The sequence below is a fragment of the Coregonus lavaretus genome, assembly GCF_964263955.1.
Source record: "Coregonus lavaretus genome assembly, chromosome: 2".
NCBI classification, from domain to species: domain Eukaryota; kingdom Metazoa; phylum Chordata; class Actinopteri; order Salmoniformes; family Salmonidae; genus Coregonus; species Coregonus lavaretus.
In genome coordinates this window covers 59,947,789-59,963,908 of record NC_139989.1, presented here as the reverse complement: position 1 = coordinate 59,963,908, position 16,120 = coordinate 59,947,789, and the positions used below count along the sequence as shown (strand labels likewise).

Here is a 16,120-nt window from a genome sequence, read left to right as displayed (position 1 = left end):
GCAAATACTTCCACCCCTGTGGCTATATAAGCAGTGGAATTTCATAAGGGTTTTAAAAGAACCACGACGCACACAGCAAGACACAAGAGGTAAGACATTTGAGAATCAGAATGTCATCTATGGAAAAGCCTAAATTAACTATTGTCCTCAGTGCTGCATAAACAATACTGTTTGATTATATTAGATATACTTGATTGTGTCTTGTACACATACATTTACTTTATGTATAGAAAATGGACTCCGTTAAAAATCAACAAAATGTGATATGATGTCTTATCAATACAATGTATGGAGTGGAAATAGCACAGTGCATTGTAGACTGTATGATCCAGTTGCCTTACTGAATGCAGGTATTTGAAGTGAAGCATTAGATTTTTTGCAGATACAGCATTACTTGTATTTTTGTGTAGAATAACATTTTCCTATTTTAGTACAAAAAAAATTGCATCAGCTAAAACGATTAATGGTGGTTCTTATTGTTGGGGAAGATGGTATAATATATAGACATTAAAGCTTTATGCCAATGGTTTTGCTAATGGACGTTGTGAGGTGGGCATATTTAAGCATGAAACACACTGAGAATCGCACTGCCGATAACAGTGGGAGGCCGTTCCTTCTCTTGCTAGAACAAACGCGGTACGTACTGCGTACTGACCCGGTAGCGACGAACCTGCCGTTTCTACTTGTAGAATCGCAATGCTTGTCAGTATCAAACAACTTTCGCAATGTTCATCAGTGTCCAACAACTTGACTTTGAGCCAATCAGAGAGCCACAGGAGTGACAACAAACAGGAAAAATAGGCATCCACGGTTAAATGTCATGAGCCAGTCACACTCCATATACAGTGCCATGAAAAAGTATTTTCCCCCTTTCTAATTTTCTCTACGTTTGCATATTTCTGATTGTGAATGTTAGCAGATCTTCAACCAAAACCTAGTATTAGATAAAGGAAACCTGAGTGAACAAACAACACAACAATGACATACTTATTTCATTTATTTCATAAACAAAGTTATGCAACACCCAATGGCCCTGTGTGAAAAAGTAATTTCCCCCACTGGTTGTGCCACCTTTAGCTGCAATGAATCCAACCAAACACTTCCTGTAGTTGTTGATCAGTCTCTCACGTCACTGTGGAGGAATTTGGGCCCACTCTTCCATGCAGAACTGCTGTAACTCAGCGACAATTGTGGGCTTTCAAGCATGAACTGCTCGTTTCAAGTCCTGCCACAACATCTCAATTGGGATTAGGTCTGGACGTTGACTAGGCCATTCCGAAACTTCACATTTGTTGCATTTTAGCCATTTTCATGTAGACTTGATTGTGTGTTTTGGAGTATTGTCTTGCTGCATGACCCAGATGTGCTTCAGCTTCAGCTCACAGACGGATGGCCTGACCTTCTCCTGTATATTAAACTGATACAGAGCAGAATTCATGGTTCCTTCTATTAAGGCAAGTCGTCCAGGTCCTGAGGCAGCAAAGCATCCCCAAACCATCACACCACCACCACCATGCTTGACCGTTGGTATGAGGTTCTTAATGTGGAATGCAGTGTTTGGTTTTCAGCAGGCATAATGGAACCCATGTCGTCCAAAAAGTTATACTTTTGGATCATCTGTCCATAGAACATTCTTCCAAGAGTCTTGATGATCATCCTTGTGCTTCCAGGTGCTTTTTGGCAAACTTGAGTCAACTTTTTGGACAACATGGGTAACATTATGCCTTTGCTGTGTAAACACAAAATAAACTGCCTGCCTACACTCTGTTTAGAGGTGCTAAGTACTGTCGGCAGGCAGTGATGTAAAGTACTTAAGTAAAAAATACTTGAAAGTACTACTTAAGTCGTTTTTTGGGGTATCTGTACATTACTTTATATTTTATATTTTGACTACTTTTACTTTTACTTCACTACATTCTTAAAGAAAATTATGTACATTTTACTCCATACATTTACAGTGACACCCAAAAGTACTTGTTACATTTTGAATGCTTAGCTGGACAGGAACATTTTCTAATTCACACACTTATCAAGAGAACATCCCTGGTCATCCCTACTGCCTCTGATCGTGCGGACTCACTAAACACATGCTTTGTTTGTAAATGATCTCTGAGTGTTGGCGCATGCCCCTTGGCTATTCATCAATTTAAAAATCAAGAAAATGATGCCGTCTGGTTTGCTTTATATAAGGAATTTGAAATTAGTTATACTTTAACTTTAACTTTTGATACTTAAGTATATTTTAGCAATTACATTTACTTTTGATATTTAAGTATATTTAAAACCAAATACTTTTATACTTTTACTAAAGTAGTATTCTACTGTGTGACTTTCACTTTTACTTGAGTCATTTTCTATTAAGGTATCTTTACTTTTACTAAAGGATGAAAATTGCATACTTTTTCCCACCACTGTCAGCAAACGGTTTACAATCCTACCGGTGTGTCTGAGCTATAATTAGGGGACCCATGTTGCCTCAAGAGCACCCCCAGAGGCAAAAGTTCTGTATAGCCTATTTAATATGGTTTATACCTTAAGGCAAAAACTGGACTGTATGATTCCTCTTCCATTTCCCTCTTTTTCTATTGCTTATCTGTTTGTCAATTTCCCAAGCTGGCTGGTGAAAATGCAGAAGCGTGGAATCACTCTGTGGCTGCTGTTGCTTCTCCATGTCCCTGGACTAGACTCTGCAACATGGAATCTATTCAGTGAGTTCAATTTAGCCTGGTTTGTACTGTGTTGTCAACTCCTACAGTCATTGGCATGCCAAAGGCCATGGCCATACAGCACAAACAGATCTGGGACCAGGATAAGTTCAGTTAGCCAAAGGCACAATGAAATCTGATATTCCCCTATCACAATTAAGTAATGATAGTTTGTGAATGACAATGACATGATGTTTTAATAGCAGACTTTCCAATGAATCAGGAATAGGCCAATCATGTAGTGTACTCCTCAAGTTCCTGTTTGCAAAACACAAACAAGTTGGTTCATGCTTTGTACTGTAGTCTAATAGAAATGTAAGCAAACAGCATAGTTGCATAAATCTGTGGTCGGTTGTAGCTCATCAGTCCAATTTTTAAACTGACTAACTTAAAATCCTCACCCTCTCTGTGCTCACAGGTAAGTCCTCGACAGAGCCCCCACAGGAGGGTGAGGTGAGGCTGGTGGGGGGTAAACAGGACTCAGAGGGTCGAGTGGAGGTGTACCACGAGGGGAAATGGGGGACCGTCTGTGACGATGGCTGGGACCTGGCCGAGGCTCAGGTGGTGTGTCGTCAGCTGAAGTTCCCTGGCGTTATATCTGCTGTCACTGGAGGGACTTATGGAGAGGGTGAGTATCTTACAAAGGGTCATGTTCATTAGGCACCAAATGGAAGAAAATGGACTGAAACAGGGAGGGACTACCTGGGTCGTATTCACAAGGCACAAAATGGAAGAATGAAACAGAGTGAAATGGGGAGGTACTATCAGATCTTGTGCAATAAGGAATGCTCCTTTTCATTTTCTGTCAGCACAACAATTTGAAACCTTTTGCTACAGTTTGCCTGATGAATATGACTCCTTGCATGAGTTTGCCAAAAGGAGGCAGTGGAAAAATATAAGTATTAGTAGCATTGTCAATAACTCTGAATCCCAAATCAAACCTCAGCAACCCCTACCCCCTAGGGACTTTTGTAAAAATATGAGAGGATTGAATAAGCGTTAGCAATATGATGACAAGGAATTTGGGATTCTTGGAGGGAGCAAGTTCAAATAGGCAGTGATTTGTGGGAATGGCAGGCAGCACCAGCAGAAAGAGTCAACTAACATAATTTTATACACCACAATATAATATTTTGCATATTTCTGCACATGATTTTGCTTGCTCTTTGTTTATCCTCTGTTTTGTGTATCCAAGGATCGGGTTCAATCTGGTTGGATGATATGAACTGCAAAGGAACCGAGAAGTCCCTGTCCAGCTGTCCTTTCAAGGGCTGGGCGTTGACCGACTGTTCCCACAAGGAGGACGCAGGGGTCGTTTGTGAGAGAGGTACTACACTTTTCCCTGATTCCTTTGCTCCTAGCTCCTCGTCTCCTGCTGAAAAGTCTCCACGCCTCCTTCTCAAAACGGCAGAGATGTTTTTAGGAGGTGAGTTAAGAGGATGCAAGGAATTGAGGAAAATACATTTGAGATTCACCCAGTGTGTCACGATCGTTTACGAACGAGAAGGACCAAGGCGCAGCGTGATAAGCATACATGTTTATTTAACGAATAAACACCACGACAAAACAACAAACGAAACGTGAAGTCCAAGGTAGCATACACACAACATACCTTACACGGAACAAGATCCCACCACTAACTGGTGCCAACAGGCTGCCTAAGTATGGTCCCCAATCAGAGACAACGAGCAACAGCTGCCTCTGATTGGGTACCACACAGGCCAACATAGATCTACACATTCTAGATCTTAAACATAGAACATCGACATAGCAAACACAACACAGAAAATACACACCCTGACTCAACAAATACAAGTCCTCAGAGTCAGGGCGTGACAGTACCCCCCCCCCCCCCCAAAGGTGCGGACTCCGACCGCGCCACATAAACATAACAGGGTAGGGGCCGGGTGGGCATTCCGCCTCGGAGGCGGATCCGGCTCCGGGCGTGACCACCACTTACTCTCCACCTCCCTGTTGCGCCCCTGGTCTGGTCTGGACCTCGGCGCGCTGCTTCCCCTCTCCTTCCTCCCACGACGTACCAAGCCCTGTCTGGACCCTGGTGTGGGAGACCCCGAACCTGGAGAGGGGCTGACGTCTGGGTCTGGACTGGAACCACTGACTGGAGCTGGACCCGACGACGGTGGATCGAACTGCTCTGGCTCCGGAGTGGAGCCGCTGACCGGAGCTGGACCGGACACTGGTGGAGCGGATTGCTCTGGCTCCGGAGTGGATCCGCTGACCGGAGTTGGACCGGACCCTGGTGGAGCGGATTGCTCTGGCTCCGGAGTGGAGCAGCTGACCGGTGCCGTACCAGGCACCGGTGAAACAGGCACGGGCCGTGCCGGACTGGACACACGCACCACTGGCTTGGTGCGGGGAGCAGGAACGGGCCGGACCGGGCTTGCGACGCGCACCACTGGCTTGGTGCGGGGAGCAGGAACGGGCCGTACCGGACTGGCGACGCGCACCACTGGCTTGGTGCGAGGGGCAGGAACAGGCCGGGCCGGACTGGCGACGCGCACCACAGGCTTGGTGCGAGGGGCAGGAACAGGCCGGGCCGGGCTGGCGACGCGCACCACTGGTTTGATGCGAGGGGCAGGAACAGGCCGGGCCGGCCTGGCGACGCGCACCACAGGCTTGGTGCGAGGGGCAGGAACAGGCCGGACCGGGCTGGCGACGCGCATCACTGGTTTGGTGCGAGGGTCAGGAACAGGCCGGGCCGGGCTGGCGACGCGCACCACTGGCTTGGTGCGAGGGACAGGTACAGGCCGGACCGGGCTAGCGACGCGCACCACTGGCTTGGTGCGAGGGACAGGAACAGGCCGGACCGGGCTGGCGACGCGCACCACTGGCTTGGTGCGAGGGGCAGGAACAGGCCGGACCGGGCTGGCGACGCGCACCACTGGCTTGATGCGAGGAGCAGGAACGGGCCGGACCGTACTGGGAACACACACCACTGGCTTAGTGCGGGGAGCAGGAACGGGTCGGGCCGTACTGGGAACACGCACCACTGACTTAATGCGGGGAGCAGGAACGGGCCGGACCGGACTGGCGACACGCACCACTTTCTTGGTGCGAGGAGCGGGACTGGGTTCCTTTATAAACCCCCGCTCCTTCTGCTGCCTAACCAGCTCCTCTCGCCGTGCCTCTACACTCTCCTTCTCCCTTATCGCCTCCTGTAGCGCCTCCCTCTGACCTAATAACTTCTGCTCCCTCTGAACCAATAGCCCCCTTAACCTGGTGGCCTCCTCTCCTAACCTGCAGATCCGCCCTGTCGCTGCCTCCTGCTGCCTCGTCGTCCACACCGTGTGCCCCCCCCAAATTTTTTTATTGGGGTTGCCTCTCGGGTCTCCGTCGTCGGCACTGTTGGCGCCGTTTCTCCTCTCCTACCTGGGCATCCTCCTTCATCGCCTTCCGGCAGCGGACGGCCTCCTCCTCCGTGATTCTCCCCCAACCGAGGAGGACATCTACTAACGTAACCTCCTGTTTAATTCCCGGCGTTTGCTCCTGAACACGCTGCTTGGTCCTATTTTGGTGGGATCTTCTGTCACGATCGTTTACGAACGAGAAGGACCAAGGCGCAGCGTGATAAGCATACATGTTTATTTAACGAATAAACACCACGACAAAACAACAACCGAAACGTGAAGTCCAAGGTAGCATACACACAACATACCTTACACGGAACAAGATCCCACCACTAACTGGTGCCAACAGGCTGCCTAAGTATTGTCCCCAATCAGAGACAACGAGCAACAGCTGCCTCTGATTGGGAACCACACAGGCCAACATAGATCTACACATTCTAGATCTTAAACATAGAACATCGACATAGCAAACACAACACAGAAAATACACACCCTGACTCAACAAATACAAGTCCTCAGAGTCAGGGCGTGACACAGTGTGTCTGCAGACTCTGTTTGACCAAGGTTAGGGAAGAAACATACATTTTAACCCATAAAAACTACACAAGGTTATTTTCCTGGTTAAATAAAGGGATGAATTAATGAATTAATACATGTTCCTAACTTCACTGAAACTAAAAGACACACTATCAGCCCTACATATTCCTACTAATCATGTACAGTCCTAATCATGTGCATTCCTCATACTGTACAGGCACAGATTTGACCAGTGACACAGCCCATTTCCTGGACCACAGTCTGGGCCTGTCAGATGACCTGGGCGAGTTGTTTGACCGTGGGGATGACTGTGACATCATCATCGCATTCCAGAGCCCCACAGGGAACAGAGACGGGGAGGGGAAGTTAGAGGTGGAGGAAAGGAACATCTGCACCCACAAACTGATCCTCTCTCTCTACCCACACTTCAACATCACCAATGGGTCCAGTAGCCTCTCCGTAGAGATTAGCCAAGCCTGCAGCCCCCATGTCACCAGCTTCATCAGGTACTAGTCTATGAACCTTAACAGGTGCTATTTAGATATACTGTATGTTTATTGGATTAAATACATACACAAGAATGTTGTACAGTGAGGGAAAAAAGTATTTGATCCCCTGCTGATTTTGTACGTTTGCCCACTGACAAAGAAATGATCAGTCTATAATTGTAATGGTAGGTTTATTTGAACAGTGAGAGACAGAATAACAACAAAAAAATCCAGAAAAACGCATGTCAAAAATAATTATACATTTATTTGCATTTTAATGAGGGAAATAAGTATTTGACCCCTCTGCAAAATATGACTTAGTACTTGGTGGCAAAACCCTTGTTGGCAATCACAGTGGTCAAACGTTTCTTGTAGTTGGCCACCAGGTTTGCACACATCTCAGGAGGGATTTTGTCCCACTCCTCTTTGCAGATCTTCTCCAAGTCATTAAGGTTTCGAGCCTGACGTTTGGCAACTCGAACCTTCAGCTCCCTCCACAGATTTTCTATGGGATTAAGGTCTGGAGACTGGCTAGGCCACTCCAGGACCTTAATGTGCTTCTTCTTGAGCCACTCCTTTGTTGCCTTGGCCGTGTGTTTTGGGTCATTGTCATGCTGGAATACCCATCCACAACCCATTTTCAATGCCCTGGCTGAGGGAAGGAGGTTCTCACCCAAGATTTGACGGTACATGGCCCTGTCCATGGTCCCTTTGATGCGGTGAAGTTGTCCTGTCCCCTTAGCAGAAAAACACCCCCAAAGCATAATGTTTCCACCTCCATGTTTGACGGTGGGGATGGTGTTCTTGGGGTCATAGGCAGCATTCCTCCTCCTCCAAACACGGCGAGTTGAGTTGATGCCAAAGAGCTCGATTTTGGTCTCATCTGACCACAACACTTTCACCCAGTTCTCCTCTGAATCATTCAGATGTTCATTGGCAAACTTCAGACGGGCATGTATATGTGCTTTCTTGAGCAGGGGGACCTTGCGGGCGCTGCAGGATTTCAGTCCTTCACGGCGTAGTGTGTTACCAATTGTTTTCTTGGTGACTATGGTCCCAGCTGCCTTGAGATCATTGACAAGATCCTCCCGTGTAGTTCTGGGCTGATTCCTCACCGTTCTCATGATCATTGCAACTCCACGAGGTGAGATCTTGCATGGAGCCCCAGGCCGAGGGAGATTGACAGTTCTTTTGTGTTTCTTCCATTTGCGAATAATCGCACCAACTGTTGTCACCTTCTCACCAAGCTGCTTGGCGATGGTATTGTAGCCCATTCCAGCCTTGTGTAGGTCTACAGTCTTGTCCCTGACATCCTTGGAGAGCTCTTTGGTCTTGGCCATTGTAGAGAGTTTGGAATCTGATTGATTGATTGCTTCTGTGGACAGGTGTCTTTTATACAGGTAACAAGCTGAGATTAGGAGCACTCCCTTTAAGAGTGTGCTCCTAATCTCAGCTCGTTACCTGTATAAAAGACACCTGGGAGCCAGAAATCTTTCTGATTGAGAGGGGGTCAAATACTTATTTCCCTCATTAAAATGCAAATCAATGTATAACATTTTTGACATGCGTTTTTCTGGATTTTTTTGGTTGTTATTCTGTCTCTCACTGTTCAAATAAACCTACCATTAAAATTATAGACTGATCATTTATTTGTCAGTGGGCAAACGTACAAAATCAGCAGGGGATCAAATACTTTTTTCCCTCACTGTATGTCTTAAAGGGGAAGCTCTGTCGTAGCCGGCCGCGACCGGGAGACCCATGGGGCGGCGCACAATTGGCCCAGCGTCGTCCAGGGTAGGGGAGGGAATGGCCGGCAGGGATGTAGCTCAGTTGGTAGCGGTGGCTAAAGTAAGCTGAAGTTTGTACTGGCTGTTTTAAAGAAAACCTAACCATGGATTACAATTTGTCCTGGCCCATAGACTAATTTCATCCAACATGAAGTTGTAAAATGCAGAATTTACCGCACCGTACAACCCAAAATCCAAATGTGTCAGAGAATTTTAGACCTCAAAAGTAGACTGTAAAGATGAATCCATGTCTCGTTGCATCAATTGTGTAGATCCAGGGTGATTGTGCCTTACTTAAAGCACAGTTTCTCTCTATCCAACACCACTGGCTGAATGTCCTTTTTAGCTATGATATCTCCTAAATTTTTTTGAATAAAAGTTAATTTATTTAAATGTCCTTGCTCTGGTTCTCTAGGTACCTTTACACCCGCAAGATCGACGTGACCGTCTCCTCCGCCCAGTGCCTCCACAAGCTGGCCTCAAAGTTCGGGGTGAAACGGCTGATGCAGGACACCGGCAGGCTCTTCACTGTACTCCTCCCTGAGGACCCCTCCTTCCACACCCAGGCCTCTCTGTACCAGTACTCTGTCCAGACCGGGGACCTGCTGCTTAAGGAGAACTGCCTCCAGTACCTGGCCTGGAACTGCGAGGCTCTGATCAACTCCCCGGCCTGGAATGACCTCTCCACAGACTTCCTGATGGCCCTCTTGGCACGCTCTGACCTAGTGATACCGGACGAGGGGTTCCTCCTGCAAGCGCTGGAGAGTTGGATCATAGAGAAGGGTGACTCGACTGGCACCAAGAGCCAGGTGGCCCTGTTAGGCCACATCCGCTTCCCGATGATCCCCACTGAGAAGCTCTACAACCTGCAGTTTACCTCGGAGCTCTACAGGAGCCACGAGAAGCTCTATCGTGTCAGCATGCTCAGAGGCTTCCAGTTCAACGCCTTGTCGTTCGAAACTCTGAGGAAGCACAAAAGCAGCGAGAGTGAAGAAGAGCACGATTACTATCCCAGGATCTACACTGCTGAGCCATGGAGCTTCACCATCAACTCAACCAACAAGGAGCCACCACGCCAAGATATTCGATATGATTATAACAGGCGCTACAGCCACTACCAAATGTATTACCCCACTCCAGCCACAGATTATGGCAAGTCATTCACCACACCAAACCACAATAGTGTGATTTACCAGACCAAAGGCACCAACCCCCTCAGTTGGTCAGCAAGAGTCTTTAAGAACCAACAAGAATGTTCTAGGTGTATTTCCTTCCCCACTGCCAGCCTCTCTCTCCAAAGCAGCCTTAGACACCAAAACCAGACCAACAGTGTTCGCTTCAGCAACCGACTGCTCCTAACATGCGAGGGCAGGTATGTCTTTCACGTACAGGACTTCAAGAACAACATGGCCCAGATCCCTACTAACATCAGTCTGGCCCTGTCCTACCCCTGTCCTAAAGGCCAGTATGACTTTCGGTTCGTGGTGAGACCAGAATACATCTGATAGCACTGCCTGGCACAGATGCAACAATGTTCCTAACACACATCCAAAAATCAAATAATGATGTCCCTGTTGCCAATCAATTGCTTATTTTTTTCTATACAATAGTTTGAAATTATGGTACTGTAGTTTTGGAAATATGTGATTGATTTGATTATAACCTTTTGTTGATTTGCTGAAAGCAAGTATTAAGCAAAAACTATAACATCTATGCTTGCACTTGAATAAAGGCATTTTAACATACAGGGATGTGGATTATGTTTTTTTTCCCCCAGATGATGGCTAGTGCTTCCCATAGAGATAGCTAGAGGACTCTAGTGCCCAAAGCCTGTTTTACCATGGCCAGCGCCATTGAGGACTGTCACCATTTTGAAGAAGTCTACTGGGTGTGTGGGACTTCCTATGGGTTAAGGAAGGATCACATAATTCCAATCAGGTCATCAGGAGGGATCAGCCAATGAATTAAAGTTGTGAGCAAATATTCCATTACTGAAGGTGGCAGTAAATCGGCCACCTTGGCTATATACCTGTTCAAACAACACACTCCAGGTGGCAGTATGCACCCTTTCAGTTTGTTTGCCAACTCATAGAAGTAGTAGAAGAAGAAAACTGACTACTTCAAAATGGAGTTGGCCTCAATGGTGCTTCCAGTGCTCTCACAGAGACCATAATAGGACAGATTCAAAGATGGACCATGTCTGTTATTCCTCCACTAGATGGGGTCATTCCTTCAATCATATTCAGTGGTAAATGCTCCATGTGGAGGCTGAATTTGGTTAAAAGGTATGAGTTCCTCTTTGGCCAAACTACTCCCTGACCTCTCTGAGACTTCACTCACATTTTCGGGTAAATTACCATAATCTTCGGCAACCATAACATACTGCTGACTTGTCCGATGGGAAAGTCCCTTTCTGACCTTAAAGTCAATCTCTCTGTGTAGGGTATGATGACATATTGATTAATCGGTTGCAGAATGGTTTTATATGGGCTATGATGAGAACAGAGTTTTTCTAATCAGATCACATAGATTTAAACTCCTGGAAAAACTCCTGGCCCTATAGGGAGGATGAAAACCCTGTCAAAATGCAGCAACCTTCAAATCAAATCAAAGTTTATTGGTCGAGTACACCCAACGCTTAATTTGTAAATTGGGAGGTGCCGGAACAAAAAGTGAGCGCGAGAGGAGGGTGACCTGGGGAGCGCTGAGGTACCGGAACGCATGAGGGGAAAGAAATATCCTTTATAATAAAGCATTGCGCGCATATCATAGCATTTACGTAGTGGCATAGAGCAGTAGAGTAGAGGCACTTACAGAAGATGCACACATGGGGAAAATTTTAGTAGCCTTGGGTCAAGGGAAAATGTGGCCTTTTATAAACGCATTTCATGCAATTCTACATCATTTTACATGACTGGAGACTTTGGCAGAATATTTTTTAATACCGCACAAATTATTGAAATGACAGGCTACTTTGACACTGACAAACTGAGAATCTGAGATCAATAAAAACAACATTGAATCCATCAATAGCATAGGCCTAGGTGTGTGGAGACATATTGTAGGCTACACTATGAGGAGGAAATTATCATCCTAAAAATGATATCCAGTTTTACTGACTCACCCAATCATGCGCAGATCATTCGCTGGTGATGGCAGATGCGTTCGTGCCAAAAGCCTATCTCTGTTGTTTTACTGTGTAAAACAATATTTGGAAGATTATCAAATATTTTGTTAACCTACAGCAGACATATTAGAGTCTTCTCTTTTCAGCAGGAGACATATTGTTTCCAACCTATGTTTTCATGCGATTGCTTTTTAAATATTGTGAAAGGCCTGTTTTGTCTGCATGCTGTGTCAGATTTGCCGCGCGTTTACGACTCTAGGCTATGCCTTGGTTTTGGGCTAAACACAATTCACAGCTAGGCAATAAAAAATAGGCATTTTCATGGTGTAGTAGGCTATTCAGAATTATTTCATGTCTTTCTGAACAGACAGCAGTAATTATATAACTTTGGCAAGTGTATTGGAATGTATCAGGGGTGCTGCAGCTCCTCCAGAACCCTTCGCGTGTCTAGGATTCTATAAGGAAATAAATGATGAAGTGCAACGCTGGAGAGATGAGAGTTTCAGGCTCATGTCTATCAGAGCAGAGAGAGGGAGAGAGATCATAGAAAGTGAATCTTATTCTAGTTCTGTGAGATATACAGTGGGGGAAAAAAGTATTTAGTCAGCCACCAATTGTGCAAGTTCTCCCACTTAAAAAGATGAGAGAGGCCTGTAATTTTCATCATAGGTACACGTCAACTATGACAGACAAATTGAGAAAAGAAAATCCAGAAAATCACATTGTAGGATTTTTAATGAATTTATTTGCAAATTATGGTGGAAAATAAGTATTTGGTCACCTACAAACAAGCAAGATTTCTGGCTCTCACAGACCTGTAACTTCTTCTTTAAGAGGCTCCTCTGTCCTCCACTCGTTACCTGTATTAATGGCACCTTTTTGAACTTGTTATCAGTATAAAAGACACCTGTCCACAACCTCAAACAGTCACACTCCAAACTCCACTATGGCCAAGACCAAAGAGCTGTCAAAGGACACCAGAAACAAAATTGTAGACCTGCACCAGGCTGGGAAGACTGAATCTGCAATAGGTAAGCAGCTTGGTTTGAAGAAATCAACTGTGGGAGCAATTATTAGGAAATGGAAGACACACAAGACCACTGATAATCTCCCTCGATCTGGGGCTCCACGCAAGATCTCACCCCGTGGGGTCAAAATGATCACAAGAACGGTGAGCAAAAATCCCAGAACCACACAGGGGGACCTAGTGAATGACCTGCAGAGAGCTGGGACCAAAGTAACAAAGCCTACCATCAGTAACACACTACGCCGCCAGGGACTCAAATCCTGCAGTGCCAGACGTGTCCCCCTGCTTAAGCCTGTACACGTCCAGGCCCGTCTGAAGTTTGCTAGAGTGCATTTGGATGATCCAGAAGAGGATTGGGAGAATGTCATATGGTCAGATGAAACCAAAATAGAACTTTTTGGTAAAAACTCAACTCGTCGTGTTTGGAGGACAAAGAATGCTGAGTTGCATCCAAAGAACACCATACCTACTGTGAAGCATGGGGGTGGAAACATCATGCTTTGGGGCTGTTTTTCTGCAAAGGGACCAGGACGACTGATCCGTGTAAAGGAAAGAATGAATGGGGCCATGTATCGTGAGATTTTGAGTGAAAACCTCCTTCCATCAGCAAGGGCATTGAAGATGAAACGTGGCTGGGTCTTTCAGCATGACAATGATCCCAAACACACCGCCCGGGCAACGAAGGAGTGGCTTCGTAAGAAGCATTTCAAGGTCCTGGAGTGGCTTAGCCAGTCTCCAGATCTCAACCCCATAGAAAATCTTTGGAGGGAGTTGAAAGTCCGTGTTGCCCAGCGACAGCCCCAAAACATCACTGCTCTAGAGGAGATCTGCATGGAGGAATGGGCCAAAATACCAGCAACAGTGTGTGAAAACCTTGTGAAGACTTACAGAAAACGTTTGACCTGTGTCATTGCCAACAAAGGGTATATAACAAAGTATTGAGAAACTTTTGTTATTGACCAAATACTTATTTTCCACCATAATTTGCAAATAAATTCATTAAAAATCCTACATTTTCTGGATATTTTTTTCTCATTTTGTCTGTCATAGTTGACGTGTACCTATGATGAAAATTACAGGGCTCTCTCATCTTTTTAAGTGGGAGAACTTGCACAATTGGTGGCTGACTAAATACTTTTTTTCCCCACTGTACAGGGCGCTACTCACACAGTCATGGCCAAGCGTTGGTCTCAAACATATGTTACACAAACCATAGGCCCAACCCGAATAAACTCAGAATATCAGGGCCAGGCTGAAAATCTAATTAAAGAAAAGGCAACTCGAATGAACTTTGATCGCTTTTATTATAATTTTTACATTGCAAATAGCGACAATTACTTTTCATGCCAGGAGAGGTAGGGATCCGGACAAATAGGTTCCGGAACGAAACAGTCCACAACGGAGAGATGCCGGATCATGTTCCGGGAGGATCCGGTTCAAATTAAGCACTGCCTACACCGACTTGAAGATGTCATCGCTGATGCAGCAAAATGCTTGTGTTTTCTAGCTCCAAAAGTGCCGTAATATCTAGTAATTAAAAAACAATACACACATAATCGAAAAAGTAAAAAAAAGTACAAATGATCAGAACAAGCAATATCAGAGTCCGGAATATAGACATGATGGACAGTATATGAATAGAAAATGTGTGTACAGCAGTAGTTATAGTAAAACCTTGTACTTACTCATTTGAATTATATTTTAAAACTAGACTAACAGGGGGGATTTCGTTACACAGAGACAACTGTGATTAGACAATATAACTAACAGGGCTGAGCTTACTTTATGCAGGGTTGCATCATGTAGGCCCATGGATGGAAATGGCCAGTGCCCCAAATCCTTAAATTCCATCCCTGTGTAGGCCTATATACATCTGTAATTAAAAGTTACAGGTGCATTAACACAGTCTAGCCTATGTCATCACTATTTATTGATTTGATGAATTTTGGATTAAAGAAGTTTGAATATAAACCAAATTTGATTACATTCACATTTTCTCTTAACACAGATATATTGGCTTTGGCTACAAATACACAACGTTACGGTTTGGTTTCCCCTGGCCAGATTGGACACGGGCACAAAGAGGCCTACAGTTGCTCAGACGGATACAGCATGTCAGATAGCTAATGTTTAGGTGCATGTTGCTACAACATTTCTGTAACAAGTTTTTGCTTGTGTCTATCGGGAGTGAGTTATTTTCCGTTTGCTAAAATAATACCGTAGGAAAGTGGAATGTGCGCTCTGCTTCCTATAGACGTGCGCCATGCCTGACCTGCGATTTCAGTGAATCCGATTGGACACAGAGGTGGCAGTGGCAGTGTGTCACACTCGCAAATGCTTCACAATTTATTTATTTGTAGGCTATAGCCTTGAAATAATGTAAATAAAGGTTAATAATATAGAAATAATTCCTGTCTGGCTCCTGACGTATTTAGAGTGTTTATATGCTGTTTAATACTACACGTAGCCTCTTTGAAATGATGAGCGCTTCTAACAGTCACTTTTTCATGTTGTTTACTAAAATACTTTTCTTAAAATCATATGGCTTGGTTTAAATACTTCAAAACCAAATGGTAGGTCCAGGTAGTCACAAAAATAGATGGGTGTTGGTTAAATTGTGATTTTAATGATTGGAGCGAATATGGAACGGCAGTTTTTTTTTCATGTGTTTCATGTGAGCAAGGAGAGGTTTTTAGCACTCAACTCCGCTCAAATACTCTGATAGAGAACAGAAGATGCCACAATGTTTGCATGATTAATGCCTAAGCTAATTAATTTCCATGTGTCCTATCTGTGCTTGGCGTTCAAAACAGTTAACGCACACTAAGCTAGCAGTAATATTACAAATCGTATTGAAACATGTTCTCAGAATGTTAATTAATTACCTTCGAATAACCTATAATGTCCATTCTCAGAACGTCAACAAAACCTCCCAGGGCAACTTTTAGGGAACCATAATAAAACATTCTGAGAACCTCCCTGCAAACTAAAAACGAACGTTCCCAGAACAGCTGAAATGTTCACTTTCGTTCTCAGACTGTTCAGACAAACAGATTTTGGTGCGCATTAAATGGAGTCATG

At 45.0% G+C, this 16,120-nt stretch overlaps 1 protein-coding gene across 1 annotated transcript; it reads left to right on the top strand.

Annotated features, from left to right (window-relative positions):
* LOC311104186 (galectin-3-binding protein A-like) lies at nt 1–10,630 on the top strand. Its single transcript, XM_084145889.1, has 6 exons — nt 1–89; nt 2,614–2,708; nt 3,124–3,333; nt 3,901–4,032; nt 6,828–7,116; nt 9,301–10,630. Exons 2-6 carry the CDS (start codon nt 2,627–2,629, stop codon nt 10,388–10,390), a joined length of 1,803 nt encoding a protein of 600 aa, XP_084002015.1. The 5' UTR covers nt 1–89; nt 2,614–2,626; the 3' UTR covers nt 10,391–10,630.
* Nucleotides 10,631–16,120: the final 5,490 nt, after the last annotated feature.

Excerpts from the sequence above, each read along its gene's own strand:
- LOC311104186 (XM_084145889.1), top strand. The coding sequence starts at position 2,627 with ATGCAGAAGCGTGGAATCACTCTGTGGCTGCTGTTGCTTCTCCATGTC. Across the intron at positions 4,033-6,827 it reads AGGGGTCGTTTGTGAGAGAG|GCACAGATTTGACCAGTGAC; the intron begins GTACTACACTTT and ends CATACTGTACAG. Across the intron at positions 7,117-9,300 it reads CATGTCACCAGCTTCATCAG|GTACCTTTACACCCGCAAGA; the intron begins GTACTAGTCTAT and ends CTGGTTCTCTAG.